The sequence below is a fragment of the Drosophila montana genome, unplaced genomic scaffold, assembly GCF_035044405.1.
Source record: "Drosophila montana isolate Dmon_TW-CO22-7 unplaced genomic scaffold, ASM3504440v1 contig_3213_1, whole genome shotgun sequence".
In the NCBI taxonomy this organism is placed as follows: Eukaryota; Metazoa; Arthropoda; class Insecta; order Diptera; family Drosophilidae; genus Drosophila; species Drosophila montana.
The window spans coordinates 246,136-269,137 of record NW_026998093.1 but is presented as its reverse complement, the minus strand read 5'-3'; the positions used below and the strand labels follow the sequence as shown (position 1 = coordinate 269,137).

At 43.1% G+C, this 23,002-nt stretch overlaps 2 protein-coding genes across 2 annotated transcripts in view; one reads left to right on the top strand and one right to left on the bottom strand.

Annotated features, from left to right (window-relative positions):
- Positions 1-15: 15 nt before the first annotated feature.
- On the bottom strand, positions 16-4,111 carry Vps8 (vacuolar protein sorting 8). The gene is made up of 4 exons (XM_064688457.1): positions 3,889-4,111; positions 2,498-3,811; positions 1,588-2,442; positions 16-1,528 (listed from the first exon to the last, which is right to left on the bottom strand). The coding sequence occupies exons 1-4, from the start codon at positions 3,979-3,981 to the stop codon at positions 101-103; spliced, it is 3,690 nt and encodes a 1,229-aa protein (XP_064544527.1). The 5' UTR covers positions 3,982-4,111; the 3' UTR covers positions 16-100.
- A 203-nt stretch (positions 4,112-4,314) lies between these two features.
- Positions 4,315-23,002, top strand: part of sfl (N-deacetylase and N-sulfotransferase sfl) — a 53,255-nt gene continuing 34,567 nt past the window's right edge. Inside the window, exons 1-2 of the mRNA XM_064688458.1 lie at positions 4,315-5,059; positions 16,337-16,379. The gene's annotated coding sequence lies outside the window, so the exon portion shown is untranslated. The remainder of the gene's footprint in view (positions 5,060-16,336; positions 16,380-23,002) is intronic.

The following is a 23,002-nucleotide window of genomic DNA, read 5'->3' as shown; positions in this document are numbered from 1 at the left end:
AAAATTATTAAGAGGTTACGATAAATACAAAGAATGGCTATTTATATGGGATATACATAAATATATAAAAAAATATACATACATGCATATAATGGTTTGCCTAGCAGAAACGTCTGGGCGGCGCCTTAAGCTGCAGCGAGCCGAGCTCCATGGTGTTGGAGCTGCCAAACAAATGCTGACTGGGACATGGCAAGCGTATTGTCGACAACTGCCCAACAGGTACCGCTACAGCACAGCGAGGACATTGTTGCAGTTCTGTTGTTTCGTTCCGACAGTGCTCGTGCAGCGCATGTCCACATGGACCCAACACAAGCACTGGCGTCTGATCATACAAACGCTGCCGGCAGATGAGGCAACGCATGCTCGTTACCCAGAGGCCGCGACGAGCAACTCGACGCTGCTCGGCCAAATCAGTGTGCAGATTCTGGCACAGTGTATCGGCGGCAGAGCGCAGCGCCTCCGTCTCTTGGCGCGAACTAATCAGCATGCTCATCAGCAGATCCTTGATGTCGCCAAAGCTGCTGGACACATTGTGTGTGTTCATGATAAGCTGCACCAGATTGTGCAGATCAATGTGCTGCGAGGCCTCGTGCAGCATAGACTTGGTTATGGACTGCAGATCCTGCTGCGGCAGTATATACTGCAGTAGCGTAAACCAGCAGCGCTCCAGCTGCTTCTCTGGCAGTGTCTGGGCCGAGCGCCCCAAGAGTTCTGCAATTTCCTTAGCTTCCTTTGCAGCTGTATCTACAGTGGCATCACGCAGCAGCTCCATGGACAGATCAAAGGCTTTCGCATAGCTCTCCTGCTGCTCGTACAGGTAGATAACAGCGCGCTTAAGCTGATGCCGTTCCACAATGTCAATGGCTTTGTCCAGACGGTAGCCTGAGCTGGTGCGCAGAAATTCCAGCACTGCATCGGCCCCTTCCAAATTACAATAGAGTTCGAGGAGAAGCTCCATTAACGCCGGCTGCAAGTCGCAATGTCTGTCATTAAGGCACTGCAGCAGACGAAACAGCAGCAGCTGCTGTCCACTAAGCAGCTCCAGCAGCTCACTAATCTTGTCCGGATAGTGCAAGGCAATCAGACGCGTTGTCTCCGCCGCATTAATCTCCAGCAGCTTTCCAAGGTGGCGACGTAGCTGCTGATATATGCAACGCTCGCTCACGCTCACATGACGCTCCATGTAGGCAAACATGGTCTCATGACGCGCCTGGTTGTGTATGAGGCACTCGAGTATGTTGTCGTAGCGGTGCAGCTTCTCCAGCAGATACTCTACGACATAGTAGCAGCGCGCACGTTGCGCCAGCTCTAATTGCTCCTCATCGCTGCTGATGTCTTCCAGGCAATTGCTCGATAGAAGCTCATGCCAGGCGCTCTCCCGCTCCGAATGCTGACGCGCACTCTCATTGGCAATGTTCTCCTGCGCCAGGTAGCTGAGCACACGCTCAAGCAGCTGCTTGTCGCGCGGCAGGCACTGCGTGGATATCTGCTGGGCAATAAAGTTCAGCAAGCAACCAATTTCCGCCCACTGAAAATAAATAAAAGATTAGGGCTTCAGATTAAAATAAATCCATATTTTCCACTCACCGTTGCGTTCTCGGGCGTCATAATTTCAAGCAGCATATAGATGATGCGCTTGCGATGGGAATAGCCGAGCTCGTTGCTGAACTCGCGCTCCTGGAATGCCAGCGAGATGACATTTAAAGTTTCTCGCGTATCGAATTTTAGTAGAGCACGCAGATATGGATAGGGCAGCTCATCCACGGGGCTAGCACTCGAGTGCTGTGAGGTAAGGCAGCGCAGTACGTCGTTCTTTACCTGTTGCACTTGGTCCTCTGGTATGTCGCCGCTGGGAAAGCGACGACCGGCCAAACAGCTGGATATATAGACCAGCAAACAGTTGCCCAGATCTGTTTGATCTGGCCTTAATGGCGGCAACAGCTCCGTCAGCGCACTCGTGTAGTCATTCAGGGCGCAAGCATTGAGATAGAGCTGCGCCCGATACAGCTCATGCCGCTTGACCGCCTTCAGCACCTGATTCAAGTCCAGGCACATCCAGTCTAGCTTTAGGATTAGCTGCTCCAGCTTGGCAGGCGAATGCTGCAACCAATAGTCGACGAGAGCCTGCGATATGACTGGATTAACGCTATGTATGGTCTCCTGCTCAATATGCTCTGAGATGTGCTGCAGAAAGAGTTCCGTATTGTTGTGCAGCCGCTCCCATAGCTGCGTCCACAGCAGATCCAGTTCGCCGACGGTTATCAGACAATTGACAATGGCGCCGAGGCAGTATTCGGGCGCACGTGCAGAATTGGCTATGTACTCCTTGAAAAGCATAATAATGCGCTCCTTGGCCTGGGCACGCTTTCGTGGACGCTCTGCAGAGGCTACATAGCCATCCAAGGCCAGTTGACAGGCCTCCTGCCAGCGATGATTCTTTACCTACAAGCACAGAAGGATTAGTACATTTCATATACAATCGACAATTTCGATTTACCAAATAGCTAATGCGTTCCGACCAGGTGCGGACGCCAATGATGTGCAGAGAGCGCGCGCCGAGCACATAGAGTTGCGTGCCCCGAGAGACCACCGAGTTGTAGCAGGCATTGGTACCCGCCAAGGCAAAGGCGGGAGAGACATTGCCGCCTGTGGCAAGGCCCTTGAATTGCGCCGAGCCGTAGACCAGGCCTGCATTGGCCATATCCATGCACTCCAACTCCCGACTGGAGCGCACATCCACCAAATGTAATATCTCCGACGTGTCCACTGATGCCACACACTTCGGGCCCAGCCAGTGGGCGGAAAGCAGGCTGCTGTGCAGCTGGACATGGCGCAGATACAGCAAAGTGATGCGTCCATTGGCCACAAACAGCTGGTGAAAGAAGAGCTGATTGCCGCGGCCGACGACAATGACTGGATCGACGGAGCGACTCGTGTCCGCCGCCTGTATAAGCACCAGATGCCACGCCAGCAGCGGTAGGCAGTCGGCCGGTCCTTGCAGCGCATGGTACTTGATGACACGTAAACGTGGACGCACCGTGACTATAAAATATTTAGAGAGCGTTGCCAGAGCCACAATGGAGTACTGATCCAGTTCGTGCCGCCCTTGGGCGTCCATTATAAGCGGCTCTACGGCGCAGACCTCACCACGAGCGCCCGAAAACAAACAGCGCGAACTGCATCCCCTGATGCCCAGCTTGCGTGTAAAGCTCAGCGACCACACAGAGCCGCCGGCATCCGCGCAGAGCGCCAGCGAGGAACGTGATGTCCACTTGACATGCAGCACTCCTGTGTTGGGTGTTATCACATCAAATAGCTCGCGCAGCACATCACCAGTCTGGGTGTCCAGCATGGTAACCAAGCCGCGTGCATAGCCCACCAGCAGGCGTGTGGAATCGCCGTTGAAGGCCAGGCTAGATACGGCCCCCTGGCTGTGCTTGTCCTGATGAGCCCATCGGAGCGTTTGTGTAACATCAAAGTTGAGTATGTGGCCGTGGGAGGTGCCTACAGCAATGTACGCCGCCACGGCGCAGGAACTGGCCGCTCCAGCGTTGACGCGCTCGGCGGCCGAGGCTAGTTGGGCCGAGATGCCATGTAGAAGCGTGTAGCGCATTATGGAACCGGAACCGCTGCCGCCACGCCCATCGGCGCGCACACCGCAATCCTCGCCAATTGAGGGTGTCGGCGTTGCCCGCGGCACCGGCATCCCAAGCTCAGAGGCCACGTCGGAGTCCGCCTCGAATTCGCTGAGCACCGTTTCGAGCGTGGGCAAAACATCGGTGGGCGGTATGGCAAATTCCACATCATCCAGCTAAGCGTTTTCATGGGTTATCAATCGAAATCAATCAATCAATTTTGCACGTCCATTGTTTTCATTTTAATACTTACGCCTTCGAACTCAAAATCAAGTTGCAAACTGTCCGTGGAGCCGCGATCTGATTCCAGCAGCGATTGCAATGAAGGTGCCTTCAACTCTGCCATGCTGCACAATGATGTGCTTGCTTTCTACTTTAATTTTGTTCTTATTATTATACTAATCTATTAATTTGCTCTCAATTTTTATCAATGAACGTCTGTACGCCCACCATTTTATCGATACTTCTCAGTGCAGCGATTTTTTTTTTATGGGTAATAAAAATATCGCTAAGAACCGGCAGATGTGTGTGTAATATATCGATATGTACTCAAGCAATTGCAGCTCTGACCGCAATAGTTCGCAATCAGCTGTGAACTAGTTCAGCGTCGTAGTTTTTTTTGTTCGTTTCGTTTCTCTCTTTCATCAGTTTCATTTTATCCTTTATTGTGGCCAGTCGCATTGGCAACCGCGCACGGAACTTTTGTGATTGAACATTAAAATTAATTAAATGTACAACTTACAATAGAAATGTGCGTAAAACAACAATAATAATTGTCGCCCGCGGGCAGCAATAAAGTGTACAATGCGGGAAGTGCCCACCGGAATATGAAGCAACAACGCGCGTTGCGGGCGGCCGTGGAAGTAACGATTTTTGCATGAGTCGCGCTTGGCCAAAAAAAGTAAGAAAAACAAAGAGGCTGCCAAATTAAAATGCAGCGCCCATAACTAAGCCGTTTTGTAATTATAAGTGCTAACGCGAGTATAAATAAATTTGTTTATTTCGATGCCCGTGTGCGACTGTTTGTAATTCGGTTTTCGCTTTGTTGCTGTTGTTTGTTTGGGTTTTTGCGCTACTCTCTCCAACGTAAGCGCGTCATTCAATTCATGTTAGTGTGTTGGTGCAGTGACGTAAACAAATGCAAATGAAAAAGCATTTGTGTGCGAATATTTCAAAAATGCCAACAACAAAACAGCCGCATGCCGATGCCGATGCCGTTTCACGTGCCAAATATACATTGTAGCAACAACAAAACGATAACTTTTTCGCCTCGTGTGTTTTGTGCATCTCATTCGCTGCAAGGCCAGCTGAGCGCAACACGTTTGTGTTGTTTCTGCTGCATGCGTAGGCGGGCAGAGCAGTAACAGCAGCGCAGCAGAATGTGCGAATGTGTGCGTGCATTAATTGAAACATAGATGCGACAGGTAAGCCGCAGAGCGCAACTCAAGTTATTTCCGTTCTCTTTAGCACGCACATACAAACATAACAGTAACTTGTATGCCCGTGTTTGTGTGTGTGCATGTGTGATATTGGCTTTGTTGCGCCGCCTGGCGTCAAAATTTACATAGTTAATTTCTTATAACTAGCGAGCGCAAGAGACTTCCCCATAAACACAAACTTATCAATTAGTGAGAGCGGCGCCTTTGCAGGTAATTTTCCAGCCACACTCACACATACGCACACAAAAGCAGACTCGCGCTGTTGCAGTGCCGTTTTACGTTTGTCAAGATAAGACAACAACAACAATAACATCAAAGCAAAGCACGTTAATGACATTTCTGGAGCAGTTTCACATACACACACACACACACACACTATCTTACACTCACACATCTGTCCCCTGTAACCCCTTTAGTCAACATCTTTAACATGTCGTATGCGCTAGTTTTTCCACATTCCTGTACACTATTTAAATGTTGCATGGCTTGAATTGTTTTTTTCGTTTGCAACATACCTTTAATGATGATAGAAATGATAATTTTTTGTCTGAGTATTGCGATTATTAAGCGGGGGAATCACAATTACTGAAAATAAAAGTTGTCAGCAAGATTGTAGAATTTTTTTACATATCAAATGAAAACCCCCCGAACACAAATATATATATATATAAATAATAAATTTTTTTTTAAATACATATATAGAGCTTTTGTAGTAGATTAAAATTTTGCAAGCGTCGACGAAAAATATTTCCTTGACGTCAATTAAATGCAACTATATTAATTTTATAACCCTTTGTTTTTCTCGGTGTAATTGATAATGATTCAAAAAGGGTATTTAAAATTCGTTACGAATTAGTTTTTGGCCTTGTTGATTATTGTGATTTCGCTTTGTGCTCCTTTAGCTGCATTTTTGCTTTTCATCTGTCTTTCATGGTCACTAAATTTATTGGTCAACATTTTATCTTTTGGTGTTCAGCACCCACGCGGCGTCGTCCACGGCGAAGCTGGCGACGTCCACTGCGACGGCGACGGCGACGGCAACTCCTTCAACTTGTTTGGGTTTGCGGCGGTCGTGCGTTCAACGCCCACATGGAAATTTAACGCCTCAACGCGCTGGCGACCGGTTCAGATTCTAGATTCTTGATGCCGATTCCAATTTTTCCCGAACGTGGTCAACAGCCACATAAATATTAGAGAAGGGACCAGGCCATAAAATGAAAATCAACAACAACAACAACAATAGGAACAACAGAAAATATATTTTCCGACATGAATTATGAGCATATTCCCGTTCGTTTTTAGTATCAAAAATTTGTTGCTACACCGCGTTTTGGTTGTGGAAAATATCTTAATTTCAATAAACTTGGCTGCGTCCCCATTCTTCATATACCACATACATATATAGAATATTCCCATAAGTTTGTTTTGTTTATCTTTTCATGATTTGTTTATCTTGAGAGTGGCGGGGCGCGGCGGGGCGGGCGGGGTCTCTCATATGTGTTTTTGATTCGGCGATTGCAGTCGAACAAATTTGCAATTGTGGGTTTTGTGTCTGGTGGTGGTTATAATTCAGGCCTTAACCCTTTGTTGGCCACATGATAAACGACGGCTTGTTAATAAATCAAAGGCAATCGAGCATTGTGTGTGTCCTCTGTATATTTCCTGTGTGCCCTGTTCCTGCTCCTGCAACTGCCACTGCCACGGCCCTTGGGCACGGGGCACGAGCGCAAAGAGTACTCGTTACAATGTCAGAAAGTTTTTGTTTTGCAACTTCTACATGCCGCTTGGTCCTTGGAGCATGCAACATGATTGGCTACTGCACTCAGCACAGGATACTCGTATTTCATACGCCTTGTAGATTTATGAAGTGCCCAGGCGAGCCGCTCTTGACTACGTGGGCGTCTATATGTATGGGCTGCAAGCTTCTGCTTGGGGTTAGCATACATACATCCTGTGCATCCTGTGCCACAGGCTGCCATTGGCATTCTAATGATTTTTTATTGTTGTCGCTTAAGTGGCCCATTGTACAGCTGGCAACATATTGTCCCGACATCTTGCCCACTTGATAACCGACCCCAACCCTCCCCCTGAAAACCTAGTTTGTTGAGGCGCCACAGCTGCTGTTGGCATCCAACTTGTCCAAATTGCATAACATTCCTTGTCTCTTCCCGCTATGCGACCGATATGATAACATTTCTAATCAAACACGCTGATTAGAGCAGTTAAAATATATACAGCCCCTTTTAATGTTCTAATTGATTATACAACTTTTTCTTCCAAGAAATGTTGCTACATTTTGCACACGGTTAAAATAATCTTTAATAGCTTTCTGATAAGTTAGATCGATGCATATCGAAAATATATCTTTACTTTTGAGAAACACATTTTTCCAAAACTCAAACACTTCCAAAGCGAAATGTTTCATTTTTCGTTTAACTTGGCACTCTAGATATGTTTAGCATTTAGATTGAAAACCCAAAAATTCATTAAAATGATAATAATTTAAAATTGCCATAAATTTGTCAAAACTCAATCAATTTTAATGTGTTATGCATTATTGTTCGTGGCTTGAACTCTGAAACTCTTGATATCAAAATTCATATTAAAATGATACTGAAATGAATAATAATAATTGTATTAAATCCCATAGGCAGCAAATAATATTCCCCAGTGACGAAACTGGACCGATTTTGATAGGAATTGACTTTTTGTTTGTTTTTCGGTTTCTAAATGAATTCTCCATTTAAATGTAGAAATAAAATTTGCGGTAGAATTATATGAAGTTTTATTTGTATATATGAATACATTTTTGTCAGAGCTAAAATCTGAGATGTTTTTTATAAGACGGACACAAGAGTTTGTTAAAAATTTTATTTAAATTGTATATCAGAGTTTGTTTTCTTGGAGTCTTAAGTTTAGATAAAGTTATATAATTGTAAGTCTTCTGATTAATTTCGGTTTAGTTAAAGTATAATTTTATTGCACAGGGCCTATTAAAAATGTATTTTCTTTATAGCTGCTTTAATGAAGCTCTTAAGAACAGGTTTTAAATATAATCTTAATGCTTCTTCAACTTTTGACAAGCACGATTGCTCAATCTCAGTCTAATTGCACCTGCAGTTTTTCCGTAATTAAATTATCGTCAATTAATTCTGCAACTGGGAATATCATTAAATGCGGCTCTCAAGATTTAAGGTTCTGTTCATTTGAAAAGCTGCAGTTTTTGCAGTTTCCAGCTGTCTGCCTACTATTCGAAAGTAAATTATCAACTGGAAATTGTTTGCGATCTTTGGACTTCACATAATGATCTTTAATAATGCTACCTATCGCTTGAATACCTTTGTTTCCTTTGTCTGTTATGGCTGCTGCTCTTAGCCTGCCTCTTGCCTGCTTGCCGGGCCTATAAGAAATCGTCTTTGCTGCGGCTTATGTTGCACGGTAGCTGAGATTGCCTGCTGCTGCGGCTGCCTATGCCACCACAGCATATACATCAGGCTGGTAGAAAATGCATTCGGCTTAGTCACTATTTGCCCCCCAGACAATTAAGCTGCAGCAGAAGCAGAGCAGAGGGGCTATGGAGAGTCGGATGGGGGGATTTGGCTTAAACTGGTTCGCCGTCGTCTTTTTAATGCGAGCACAAATGATTCGCTGCCTGAAGTAGCTGAGCGTTGTTTGAGTTTCTGCCTGCACTGTTTATTATGATCTGCTGGCAAGAGAAAAGCAAAATGCCAAATAAGCCGCATGAAAAGCAGCGCCAGGACATGAACCCGCCCCACAGGCAGCAGGGCGGCAGGGGAGTTGATGTTGTTGGTGAGGTCAGGCGTGCTTGGGGTTGACTGAGCGCCACTGTAGTCTAACTCAAAACGCGCTAAAGCAAAGCGATTAACTGGATTTAGCTCCGCTCGCGGGCTTAACGCTCAAAGAACTCATCCCCGGCCAGCCCTGTGTCCTCTATACAAAGTTTTTTCATTTTGCACCGAGCTTAAGCATAGCTCATAAAAGAAGCAGTCCCTATGTACCCTATGTATCCAATGAGTTGCCTTCTATGCATGTGGGTGGGCTTTGCACCTTCATCGATTCAAATCGCGTTAAACCTGCTGTTTTTGACCAGCTAATTAGCAGAACCACCAATTTTCTGCTCGTGCCGCCTTTGGCAGCGGGATGCGGTGCTGTTCGGTGCTAATGACAGCGCTAATAATTGCTTTGTTGTGGCCGTCCTGCTGTTGTCCCAGCTGCGATGGGCTGGTCTCATTTCTGATGGCGGCTGCCAGAGCTGTCAAGTGAGAAGCGCCCAACAAAGATAGAGTGGGGTTTGAAAAAATGCGTTGGAAACTAATTAGTTTCAAATATATGCTCCAAAATATATGAAATAAGTAACAGTGCTCTTGTCGGGAGTACACGGTTAGGGAATACCCTGCAACTTCTCTAAAATAATAGTAACTTATTCTGTATTCTATACTATTCTAGAAGCTACTTCTGAAATTTTGCGACTCTAGCTCTTGAAACGTACGAAAAAAAATGTTTTTTGTATCGATTTGTATCGATTTTTCTTGGAAAGTAATCAATGATCGGAAACAGACTCTACTACTGCGCGGGCACTAGGAGGATCTACGTTCCTAATTTAAGTCCATAGCTCTGGCAGATGGCTTGTTCGACTCAGCTTGTCGTCCTGATCAAGAAAATATATACTTTATGGGGTCGGAAGTGCTTTCTACTGCCTGTTACAAACATTTGAAAAAACCATTAAACCCTTTTTACCCATCTTCAATGTATTCAGGGTATAAAAAGTACTATACTATATAATGTTAGACATTTTTTTTTTATTAACTTTTTTTGTTTAGAAGTTTTTTACCAATTATTGACAATTTACAGAGTTGAGAAATAATCGTTTAAAAATATTGCAAAACAAAATTCGATTTAAGTAGCTTAAAACATTGCATAGTTTTGCAAATTTTATGCCGTTGATTTCATGAAATTCCACAAAGATTTAGATAAACCAAATGAGTTTTTTCATTGCTGCAAATTCAATAAAAAATTGTCAGTTGTTGCATTTATAAAGCAGACACAAGTTTTTATGAAAATTTATATTTTATTCGTATTCTTTTTAGTCTGAAGTTTAGATTAAGTTCTGTAATTCCAAGTTAAGTTTTGCTTTTGGTAGTTAGCCTTTAAATCCCAGACAATTTTAATGATCATTTTATTGCATAGCGCTTATTAAAAATATATTTTACTCATAACCGCTTTTATGAGACCTTTTAAAAACAGGTTTTTAGTATTATCTTAAAGCTTCTTCAAGTCTTAACAATCACGATTGCGCAACAATCTATTTGTAGTTGCAGTTTTTATTGTAAGGTTAATAGTTCGAGCCAGACTCAATTTGTGTTTTACATTTGTTGGTTCGAACGTCACAAAATTAAGAATTTGTAATAAAACAGTTCAGCTGATTAGTTCAGTTCAATTCCGTTTAGTTCTTTATTCAACATAATTATTTACTATGATTCATAAACATAAAATAAACAATTCAAAATGTGTCCAGGATAGGATTTTTCGAGCGTGAGTTCCTTCGATAGCGAACCGATTCAGAATACGTTCTTTTCCCGTATGAGTTGGTTCAATTGGGAACAGATTCAGAATGTGTTCCGGTATACGTTTTCTTCCGATTCTTAACCGGTTCGTGTTGTCCAGCAAATTGCCGCAGTTTATGATTTTTGCTACGTTTTCATGCCACGTCTTTTCGCTGGACTATTATGTGATTTTATGTTTAGCTCGTAAGCTTCATTCTCAATTACCGCTGCCCGCTTGTAAACTGCCACACTTGGAATACGAGACCGTAACCCTCCCTGCCTCTCCCCTGCTCCACTTCGCCTGGCAGCTGGGGGTTCAGTTTGTGTTACATTTAAAATGCTTCCAAGTCTTTAGCAGCGTTTTTGACGATTTTGCCAGCTGCTGCGGCCGCGAACTCTTTTGCTGAGGCTGCAATTGTTGTTATTGTTTGTGTTGTTCCTGTTGTTGTTGTCGTTGTTCTTATTTCCGTTATTGTTGTTGTTGTTTTTTACACACACATACCGCAGCTGGCCACAGGATGCGCCAGTTTGGCCGTTTTTCGCACACATTTTTCACTCGGATTTTTACGCGCTGCGCTTGCCATCGCCCGCTTTCCTTTTAGCCCCTTGTGCCCCTTGTGCCCCTTGTGCCCCTTGTGCCCCTTGTGCCTTTTCATCTAGTTTTCGTTTGCGCGTGCTAAGCCCTCCCCAACCCACCTTCCTGCTGTTTCTCTCAAGGCATGTGCATGCCTCTGTGGGTTGTTGTTGTTGCTGCTGCTGTGGTTGTTTAAAAAATTTGTACACTGCGCTTAAGCAACAAAACGAAATGGCATAAAAATAAAATAAATGTTCACAGCTAAGCCGCCGCTTTCTTTATGTGTGTGCGTGTGCGTGTGTGTGTGTGTGTGTGTGTGTGTGTGTTTGAGGCGTGGCCAAAGTTTTGCCTCAGCTGCTGCTGCTGCTGCTATTGTGCTTTTTGCATAAATACATGCACATATACATATATATTTTTTACAATTTTTTGGTATGTTTTTTTATATATTTTATATTTTATGCGTTGTTTGTCGCTGTTGTTGCCGCACACAGTAAACGGAGACGCCACGCATGGGGGCTGCTGATTGCTTTGTTCCGGCGCTTAAGCGCCCCAAATCCCCTACATCAGCATTAAGAGCAGCGGCTCCGCTCTCCTTGGCCGCCCGCTGGCATTATGTTTTTGAATTTGTGCGGGTCTCTGCAAATTTATTTATGCTCTTAATGCTGCTTGGCTATAAATTAGTGCACAGTTTTGGCAGCACTGTAGCGCTTACCAAACTGTGCGCACACAAAATCAATTAACGAATGACCAGAAAAAACGCTGACAAAAGTTTTGTTTGTTTCGCATTTAATTACAACATTAAAAAGGGGGCTGGGGCGGCGGGGCTGGCAAATCAAATTGCAATTTACAAAGGTGAATGCCAGTTGATGCTATTACCTGCTCGAATTGCACCTGTCCCACTGCAAAAGCCAATGCACCCAACGCACAAAGTGTGCCAAGTGGGGAGCAGCTGGTCCTAGGGTGAGGGGCTGGACTGTGGGCGTGTCACAGCCCGCTGACATTTCACGCATTTAGTTGTCGCTAGTGTCCGTGTTCGTATCCGGTATTCCTTCTTCGTTTTTTTTTTTGTTTGCCTTTGACACAACCCAAATGAAACGTTTCGTTCGCGACGTGTGCGCAGGATGAAGGATAAAGTGTGCGTGACGTGCAGACAGTCAAACGCCTCCCTCCGTCCGCTTCCCCCTGCCCGCCAATGCATTTTACTGTTCATTTATGTGTCGCCATTTTAGTTGCTGAAAACTTTGCGTTAAGCTGTCGCCCATGCGGACCAGCGCCGCGCAGGGCTGCGTGGCTGTCCGCGGGTGTGTGTACGCCATAAAGTCAATTTGTAAAACGCAGCGCCGGGCTGGTTGGCCATCAATGGACTGGAAAGCTGACTGTGCAGCGGATATGCGCAAAAAAAAAAGATATCGCATTATCTGCTGGACGCTCCAAACAGTCGGATATCGTTAGGAAATGAAGGCAACATACCGAAATGATGGATGGCTGCATCCAGCATGGCGATAGATGGTTTTTAATTGTATACGTGTTTGATAGACGTTGAAAAACAGTGTGATAAATGGGCACAACGCCAATAAAATATACTACTCCAGGTTTTTAAACTCACATTAGTTGTGGGATCATAATAGAACTGTAGCTTAGGAGTCTTTCAAACAGATAATGCTGTGTTCTGTAAATTTCCATGTTTAGACAATCCAATACATTTTATAGAATGTTAATTTCTATTTAAATAATTTATTACTTATGTTTTTCATATTTTTAGATGAAGCGCTTATTAATCCAAGTGCAATTCAGTTTGAATCCCACTCAACGTGCGCCCTGTTATCGATAACATTATCGATAAATAAACAAATCTATCAAATTACCCTGTGAATATATTTATTACCAATTTTGCGTACTGAATATAACTCAATTCATTTAATTTGCTATTCAAATGGCCTATCACTCTAATCTCCCTGTATATATGTATGTTCTCTTTATTTCTGATTTATTTCCCCAAAATTTCAGAAACATTTATCGAGCTGTTTTTCGTTTGATTTTTATGGGATTTTGTTGTCGCACCTTTTCGCATTTTGTTGTTAATTGCATTCACATTTGAAAGGCATAGAGATCCCAATCAGTCAGCATACGTGTTCCTCAATTACACAATTCCCGGAAGACTGCCTGGCTGTGCCACGCCCACACCTACCGCTATTATCAGTTTCATGTAATCCCCCCACACACACACACACATTCAAACTCAAAAATCCCAATTGGATTCGTTCCCTTTTTAAAACGCATTTTAAGTGTAATAGAGTTGCCCGCCAGGCACAAACCCACACGCACTGACACACACACGCACACACACACATATATTTTGCTATGCAAATGAGAACAACACAAAACCTATGGCAATCATTGGAAAACACGCACATACACATGGAAACACACTCCGAAAATGTACAACAATAAAAAGCGATTTAACACACAAACCGTTTGAACCCGAGCCTGCAATGCGACAGGAGAGGCTGAGCCGACTGCAGGCAAAGGCCGCACAGGATATGGACATGGGCACACGGCAACATGGCAGCCAGGCGGGACGAGGCACTGGACGAGCCAAATTTGTGCGCTGGCTGGGCTGCAGCTGATAGATTGTAATCCTGCTGCTGCTCTTTGACTGCTTTCAATTGGCTCACACACACACTCAAACGCACGTTGGCCGGCATCCTGTTGCCTCGTCAGGGGAACGAATGAGCCAGATAGTGAACGTTAGAGAGGGAGAGGGAGGGAAAGAAAGAGAGATGGCATAGCGATTGGCCGTGTGCGTGTTAATTTAGTTTTGTTGTCAACGGGCAGGCTGCCAAAACAATTGAAACAATAACGAGACAAGTGAGAGCAGAACAGCAGGGCAGGGCTGTCCAGACCAGGCCAGGCCAGGATGAGATTACAGGCATCTAACGGCATTAATTTGCTATCAGAAGCAGCAACAACAAGGACATTTAACATGCTTGTAAAACCACAAAATGTATTTTGGTGTTTAGCTTTTGATTAATTGCCCGCCCAACCCCCCTGGACTACACCATAAAAATGATTATGGCTGCCTTGTTTTTTGGGCAGGTCTGGCAACGCCAGCTGCCGCCGCCGCCTTTGACATATGCCGAGGACCTGTACGGCCCCGTAGGGCGTCGGCTATTTCGTTAACAATAAATAACGCTTGAGACAGCGCCAAGAGCTTTTGTTTTGCCCAGGCGAACTCTCGAGTGTCTGCTGAGGGCAGACTGGGTGCGAGACGTTGAACGTTTTTGCCTTTGATCTGGCACATGAAACGTGCGAAAACGGTTAGCCGAGTACGAGGCAAAGTCAGCCGACAACCTGACAGATTGATGGCCCTGGCGTCTACTTACGTCCTGCTGCCAACCTTCCTGTTTGCCTTTCATAATGAATGCGGCTTGGTGCCAAAGCAAAGGCAGAACAAATAAGCCAAGTCTAAAGCAGCAGCCAGCCAAGCAGACGAACAAAACAGGACACACACACACACACACACACACACACACGCACAGCAGTAATATACACACGTACACATGTCTAGCAGGGAATTGCAACGTATTCACTTTATTATGTTTCCAACCCCCAGCAAGTCGAAGTCTTCTAACCCCCTCTCCCAATCAAGTTATTGATCAAATATCGCATGTCACTCTATAACGTAGATACCGTCTGTGGCTTGGGACAGTGGGCGGGTTGGGGGTCATACGGGGCTTGCTCCGCCGTAAAAGCCAACTAAAAATGCCATTTAAATTGCCATTATGTACTGTTTACTGTCCTGTGGTCCACATCCTTGTCGCTCTCAACTGACATTTCAGCTGTCAGTTTGTTTGGCTTTGCTTTATTTTGGCCGTCGCTGTTGATCATCATCTCCATCTCCATCATCGTCATCGTCATTATCCACATCAGTCTTATCACAGCTAAAGTTACACAACTCCCAAACGCCTCCCCGTATCGCCATGGCATTAAAAGCAGACGTCCAAAAATAAATTGGCGTAAATAACACACAAAAAAGTCCGTCACAAATTTTTCAACAGTAAATGAGAAATTTGGTACCAGGAGGGTTGCAAAAGTTGATGATGAATCAACTGAAAAATGAAACCAAATACAGCCCACAACGGGCACAGTGGTAAAAAGCGAAAAGATAATTATGTCAGACGAAAGAACCTGAGATATAATGGGTAATGAATAGAAATATATTTCACAGGTCGGTGTAATAAATGTGATTAAAAAAACAATAATGATCCCACAGTGGAGCATGAAAAGTTGTTTAAGCGCGTGTCTGCCCATAACAGTTACAATAAATACAAATGCTCTACACCTGAAGTGCGCTTATAATTCTCAGCCAGCTATTCGCCGCACATTTTTATTGCACTTCGACCCACTGTGCATTAGAGCGTCCCACGTGCCGTCTAAAAATGCATTTAAAAGTTTTATTGTTTTATTTTGTCTGGCGAAGCGTGCGTCGGCCATATTTGTTTGGCTTCCGTTTCCGTTGCTGCTGCTGACGTGGCTTCAGCGTCGCCCGGAAAAAGCACTCCTCCATAGCCCGCCCCTTGCGCCCCCTCAGCAGTGGAACGATAGCATTAACGTCATTATCCCCCACAGGCAACCACTACACAGCTCGGACTCGGCTTCGTTCGCATCTGGTGGCGAGGTGCGAAGGACCAACACGTTGCCGCAATGACCCTCATTAACTTAATGGTCAGCCAAGTTTGTGCTGTACGCCATTTTGTTGTTAGCCCCTCCCAGCCGGAATTGCTGTTCGCCTGCTTTTGTCAATTGCTTAAAATTACATTAAGGAGCAATAATTTTGCACATTAAAATTATTGTAATGGCCTTTTTTGCCTTCGTGACACGGCCAATTAGAAAATCAATATGCAGCACTTTGTCAAAACTTAATTCAATTTTCCCATGAAAAACTTATGTAATAAATAGGTCCTGCGGCGGCGGCAGCAACAGCAGCAGCTGTCAATTATTTGTTTTAGATTTCTATGTTGTAAAGTGCCATTAAAATTGCGAAAATTAAATCATATGACAGACCAATTAAAGTAGCATAATAACGAATACATATATATTATTAATGGTTGGTTTTTTTTTTAGCTCTTCAAGAAGCCAGAGACAAAAGGAGCTGCAGCTAAATTTGGTATGTGTTATCTATATTAAATACACATAAAATTTATTTATTGCTTTAGATATTGCCCAAAAGCGATTAGTATAGTGTCAATAAATAAAATATTAGCTATAATGCATATAACTCACATATCAAATACATAAATATACCATTCTTATGTTCATTGTGCTATTATTATGTTAAAATCTTAAAGAACTCTCGCATGTGAAAAGGCATTCAAATGACGCTAACGACAGCTGCTGTCATTTGTTGGCCATTAAATGGCCTATAAATGTGTCATAAAAGTCTCGTTTGCGAGCCTTGCGCCAAAAATCTCAGTTATCCTTGATGGTGATTGTCGTTATGTTAAGATGGTTTCACAGTGCGTATGCGTAATATTTGCTAATACTAAGCCAAAACTAGCCGCACGCACAGCTGGCATTTTATTTATGGGCTGCCAACTGCAATAACAAGAACAACAACAACTACAAAATATTCCATGTGCTTTTTATGTGTCTCTCAATGGCCAAAGGAAAAAAGAAAAGCTAGCAAAACATTTCTAATATGTGAGTTTTATTTTATTACATTTTATTACACACAAGTTGGCTGCCAAATGCGTACACACACACACGCATGTACACAGAGACACACACACACACACACACACACACACACACACACATAAGGGTAGATAAAGTTGCGAGTTTAGAGTTCGCTTCGTGGGCATGTCCTGGCCACATCCTCAGCACGTACAACGTATCTCCGTTTCCGCAGATAAACGCGCGCATCTGTGTGAATAGGCCTTGACTGTCAGACGGGCTCTCTAGCTGCATCTGTATGTGTGTGTGTGTGCGTTTCCTTTTAACAAAATGTTTTGATTCCCATTGAAAGACAGGACTAGTCCGTTGGCCAGCTCAACTAATCTGTTATCCTTGCTGCTGAGCTGCTGCTGCTCTGCATCCTTTTTCTTTCTCTTTCTCTTCACCCATCTCTCTGGAGGCTTCTGTGCTTTTTTTTTTGTAGTTTTTTTGCTTTTTCAATTTATCTTATTTATTGAAGCATGAATGGCGTATCTACAGCTGTAAACAGATACAGATACATTCCTATTTATCTACACACACACACACACCCATTCAGCAGCCACAGATACTTGAACAAGAGCTGAAAACCAAGCAACCGATATGAGAAAACTGCCGTCGTTTTTTTTGTTATTTTTATTTTGAAAGCCGAAGCACAATAACGTCTCGCGTAGAAAAAGTTAGCTGAGGCGGCAAAAAGTTTAGATGTGCTCCAATGTTCTGTAGCTAATTATGGTTTCTGTTTAATCGCAATCGTTTGTCAAAATATCTTTTATCTTTTCTATCTGCAGTTATGTATACTTGAAGTTAAACATAAACAGACTTAATATTAACTTGAAAGATTCTATGTAAGGAAATAGAGGGAAATATTTTGAAAAGCTTGGTCAAGTTATAAAAACTTTTAAGCAAGACGATACTTAAATGAAAAAGACCTCTCAGCCTGTAAGAGTTGCAGATTTTTCCCAATTTAATATGGACACCTTGCGTTTTAGCTGTTCTAATGCTTTCGCCTACCAATTGCAAACTTGACTAGAAAGTCAATGATCCCTTGAGCGCTGGCCAATTGTTGCCATGTAGAGTCCCTAAGGCTTGTTAGCTTTTGTGAAAACCATTTTTAGCATTCTTCAGTCTTTTCTTGCCATGGATGCCTGCATCATGGCGCACATGCGTTTGCATAATTGGTATTCATTTTATGCACAGCTCAGGCAACACTTTTCAGCAATATGCAGCCTGGCTCTTCTGTTCACTTCTCTACTTCCCGCAGGACTTGTCTTTTGGTGTTGCAGCTACATTCGTGCCAGCATCAATTTCAACTGCTAATTGTAAAATCAAAAGGATTTTGTGCTATTTTTGCCGTATAGAAATTTTGCTCTCACTTTTTACAGCATACTTTTCAGCACACTTTTTCTTTGGTCCAGTCCAACTAATTAGCCATTTGTTGTTAGCTGCAAATTGAGTTGAAATTCAATTTGCCAAATCATCTCAAAATGCTGCAGAAAAAAAAAGAAAATAAAAAATGTGAAAAGGCCAAGAGCAGCAGCAAAGGAGAAACAAAAGCAAAGCAAATGCTGGCCAACAATCAAGTTGCCTCGTTGACTGCCCCGGCGAGTGGCGACAACAGCAACAATAACAGCAACTACAACAAAATGAAGTGCAATGGACATTGGTTATGTATGAGCAGGATATAGACAGAAAGGGGGTTGCGGACTGAGGCTCAACTTGGCGTGTTAGTGGTGCCTAGTGTCCAAAGAAATCACCAGCTAGAAATGACAACAGCTCCTCGCAACTTTGCCTTGTTATTGTTGTGTAGTCTCATTGTAGTCCTGTTGTCCTGCTATTGTCGCCGTTGTTGTTGTTCGTATCCTGCCACTGGCAATAAAACCGCCTGCGTTTTTTTTTTTCATATAGTGCTGCTTTAGATTTTTGCCACTCTCTTGCCGTTCATTTCTCGGTCAGTGACATTTAACGGAATACGCGGCTTTTGTTGCAAGCTGCAAGTTGATTTCTTTTACATACATTTTGCAACTATGGCCCCGCGGCGTTGGCCTGTGACAAAAATCTGTTTTTCGTTGACTGTCTAACATGGTAAAATGTTCAGCAAACAACAACAATAACAAAAGTATTGCCTCTGTGTTGACTCGCCCAGCGAATAGTTGTTGTTGTTGTTTTGCTGCGCTGCCATTAAAAAATACTACAAATATGAAAGTACAATGGGCATTAGGCATGTAAAAAGCACTCCAAATTGTGTTCATAGCGATATTTTTTCGTTATCGAATAATCGGTTTAAACCACTTACGGCATTTTATATTTATATTTATATATTTTGTTTTTGTGAGCCTTAACGTTTCCGTTAAAAATACCTGAAAAATGCCCATCTCATAAGCTGCTCTGAACACCTGCAAATCTCTTTTAGGTCAAGATAAAATCACTTTAAAAATCTGGCATTCTTTGCTTGAAACATGTGCGATTTGATTTCTTCTGTATTCGTATATACACCAAATAAATTTCTATTTTTATTTCGCAAATATTTTCACACTGTGCGAATGCTGGCACCTTGAATACTATAAAAAAGCATAAAAATTGCAAAGCATATTTACACATTGCCTTTGGCATTGTTTTCACTAACGGCATGCAACATGCAAACGTTGGAAACGTTGTTGTTCTCGCCGTCGCTTTTGGCATCTAAAATAGTTGGTGGCCTTCTGCAGTGGTTACGTATTCTTCCTGCGCCACAATTTTGCACTATTTTTTTTATTTGATATTTTTTTTTTGTCGTTTTGGCCATGTCGAACACAACAATATGCTGCGGTGGGGCGAGCGGTGCGGGCTGGCAGTTGTGCAGTCTAACCATGTTAGCGGTGGAGACAAGTCCAAACCACAGTAAAGTGCCACCAGTGCCACCCACTTGGCCCACCGCAGGCCTTTTGTCGTTCGCCATCTTTTGTAGCAGCTGTCAGTGGTCGTTGTTGTTGCCACAGCCGCTGCTTTTGTTGCACTTATGAAACTTTTGCAGTCTGTTTGACAGCCAACCAATTCCCAAAGCCTAAACCACTGCTCCCCCTTCCCATTCCCTCCAAACACAAATGTCAACTGCCTTGACTCATTTTGCAATTTATTTATAGCGAATTTTATTGGTAGTTCAATGCCTGTCATTTGGTTTTGGGCAGTTTCTGTTCTTCTTCTGCAACTATATTTCTGTATGGGGGGTCTGCCAAGTGGCAAAGTTAAATTGACAGTACGAATTTTTGGGGGCAACAGCTAGCGCGTGGCAAACTTTATGAAAATCCAATTGATTTTGAAGCGAAACTTTCATTGACCCAAATTGGGGCAAACAACTCGAAACGATTTCCATTGTTGGCTACTGGCTGCCAAAATACAATTTCATAAATTTCATTACTCCTGCAGTCCTTCTTCGCTATCAGTCCCAGTGCCGTGGCAGCCCTTAATGCACAAAACTTTTCCAGTGCCTGGCAAACTTTTAGCACTTCACAAAAAAAAAATAATGTATCAATATATGTCAACGGGGTTGAAAAAAAGAACTTTTGCTATAAAACACAATTTTCTTTTATTTATTTTTTTCTGTATATTTTTTGTTGTTGAGTTGAAGTTGGGAGCTGTTTAATTTGCTGTATGGAGTTGCCGAGCTCTGGTCAGTTGTCCAAATCTCGGCTTAGAGCTGGCCCAGAGTTCCGTTAGCAATTGGTAAACATTTTCCGGTCAATTTGCTGCAAGTTGGTTCGCCAACTGGCATCGATTAACTTTTCCTGGTCTAGCAAAAGTTTCAGCGTTTTGTAAATAACGCACAGCAAACAAAAATTTCAATTCGGGTTTTTGTGGGCGCGCCATCGGCCTGCTTCAAAATTGTTGGCCAGAGTCCCAGTCTGCTGCTCGCCTCTTTATTATCAGTCTGGCAGCACTGGAAATTTTCTAAACTTCAAACTCTGAAACTCCAAAACAAAAACTTTGCCTGTACATTTCTTCAGAGACTTTAAATAATATATGCGTGATACATATATAAATTGGTTAGGGTTCTTCTACTCTTTAAAGACTTGACGCTCATAAAGTCTGTTAGCTGCAGCAATTTTGTTAACCTGGGCAAGTGTTTTCTCAGCTCATTCAGCAGTCCATAAAAATATCATGAAAATAAGTAAACGAAACAAGCAGAAATGCTTGACTGACACTGTCGCACAGTGGAATGTTCTATAAAATAATATAGCGTTAATAAAATGCATTACCTTGCCATAATTATACAGATTTCCATGTGGAATGACATTTTGTGCATGATTTGACATTTGAGTATGTTCTGTTGCGCAACTTCCGCATTATTGCTAAGTATTTTTCAACTTCACAGGCGAAACATGTGCGAAAATAACAAATGTAACTTGAAGAAAAACACGGGGCGCCTGCAGAGCCGGGTAATATCAGCTGTTGTAATTACCTATTCAAAATGCGCAGGGTATCTTAAAATGTATAGTTAAATATAAAAATTATTATCCGACATTACGCATACGCAACGTTGTCAGTCATAAAGTGTTTTACCAGCTCATATAAAAAAGCTGTAACTTTTAATTTGTAGCTTTAACGAGAAATTGTTGGAAAAACTTGGAGGCGTGTGTAATGCATCTACTGGAAGTTAATATCTGATGTCGTTGCTAATTTGATGTGACTGCTTTCTCGGAATTTTGAATTTAATTCTAAAGAATTTTCCTTGCACTTCGTCTGGGTCGCTCATTTCTGTCATCTTTCTCTCTCTCTCTCTCTCCCTCACTCGCCCTGTGCCTGCTTATCTTGCGGCAGCAGAGCAAGTCACGGTTTATTCAATTTGAACGTAACTTGTACCGGGTCTGGCGATTTATTTATGTCATAAAATTATTAGCAGACAGCCCGAGCAGCTCGAACAACGCGTAGAATGTCCAAACAACTATCATAACTTTTCAGTTTGTCAAAGTTTGCAGCAATTTTTCACGCTTTTGATGCCGGCGACAAAAAATGCGCTTCAATATTTTGCGTCGAGCTAAAAATTGCAGTTGAAAATTGTTTGGCCAGGGTGTCGAAGACAGCGGAGGACAGCGGGGAAGCAACGGATACCCGGGGGCGCTGGGCATGCTGAGAGTGCTGGGCGTCTGTAGTCCAGTGTGGCCAGGTTCGGGGTGTTATTATGAAATATGAAAAAGCTAATGCAGCTGCTGTCAGAAATTATTTGTGCTCCCTTATTGTTACTTTTAGTTTTATTCGCTTGTTTAATTAAGGCACGATTTCTGACATTAGATAAATTAAATAATTATTGTTTATATTTTGCGCAATTTCATGCAAAATTTTAACGCGCCGGACAAAGTTTTGTTTGCTTGTTTGCTTGTTGTCTGCATATTGAAATTGTTGAACCAGTTGCTGTGGCAATGAATAATTACAACCGAGTGGGCGCACTCTCAATTTGTATTTTAATTAAGCCATAGTTCTGGCCCTAATGTTAAAATATGGAATGCACTAAATCAACATAAACAAACTTGTTGGCAAATTCATGAAATGCCTGAGGTTAGTTGGGAATTGAACTGAAAAAAATGGTTGCATGTTGTTGGAAACAAAATTGTGCTGAATTTGTGACTGAAATTGCTTGCAGCTTTCTCTGCGATTCTCAAATGATCATTTTGCAAATTTCGCTCTGACCACCTGAGCTGAAACTTCGCCCTCAGGAGTTTTACGTTACCAAAAATAATTTCACTTAAAACGTGCTCAGTTGGCATCTGGCTGGCTGGCTGGATAGCTGGATGAAGTCGTTTCCAGTGACAACAATCGGGACCACAAAATTGTTTGGTGTTTTGCTTTCATCAGCAACATGAGACGCAGTCAAGACCTAAAAATTGTTCACAGTGCTCTGTCAAATATGCAGAGTGCTCGTCTAGAGAACAACATCATAATGCCAGTGCTCCGGGCACATTAACATAATCGGACGCAGGCAGCTGATGCGATGCCACTGCCAGCAGTAGCAGCAGCAGCAACAGCAGCAGCAACAGCAGCAGCAGCAGCGACAGCTACAACATCATTTTCATTTGCACTTTACACCCGCTGGCCCCGCATGCA

Coding starts and splice junctions, on each gene's coding strand:
- Vps8 (XM_064688457.1), bottom strand. CDS start 3,981: ATGGCAGAGTTGAAGGCACCTTCATTGCAATCGCTGCTGGAATCAGAT. Junction 3,812..3,888: donor TTGATTTTGAGTTCGAAGGC/GTAAGTATTAAA, acceptor GAAAACGCTTAG/CTGGATGATGTGGAATTTGC. Junction 1,529..1,587: donor TGACGCCCGAGAACGCAACG/GTGAGTGGAAAA, acceptor ATTTATTTTCAG/TGGGCGGAAATTGGTTGCTT.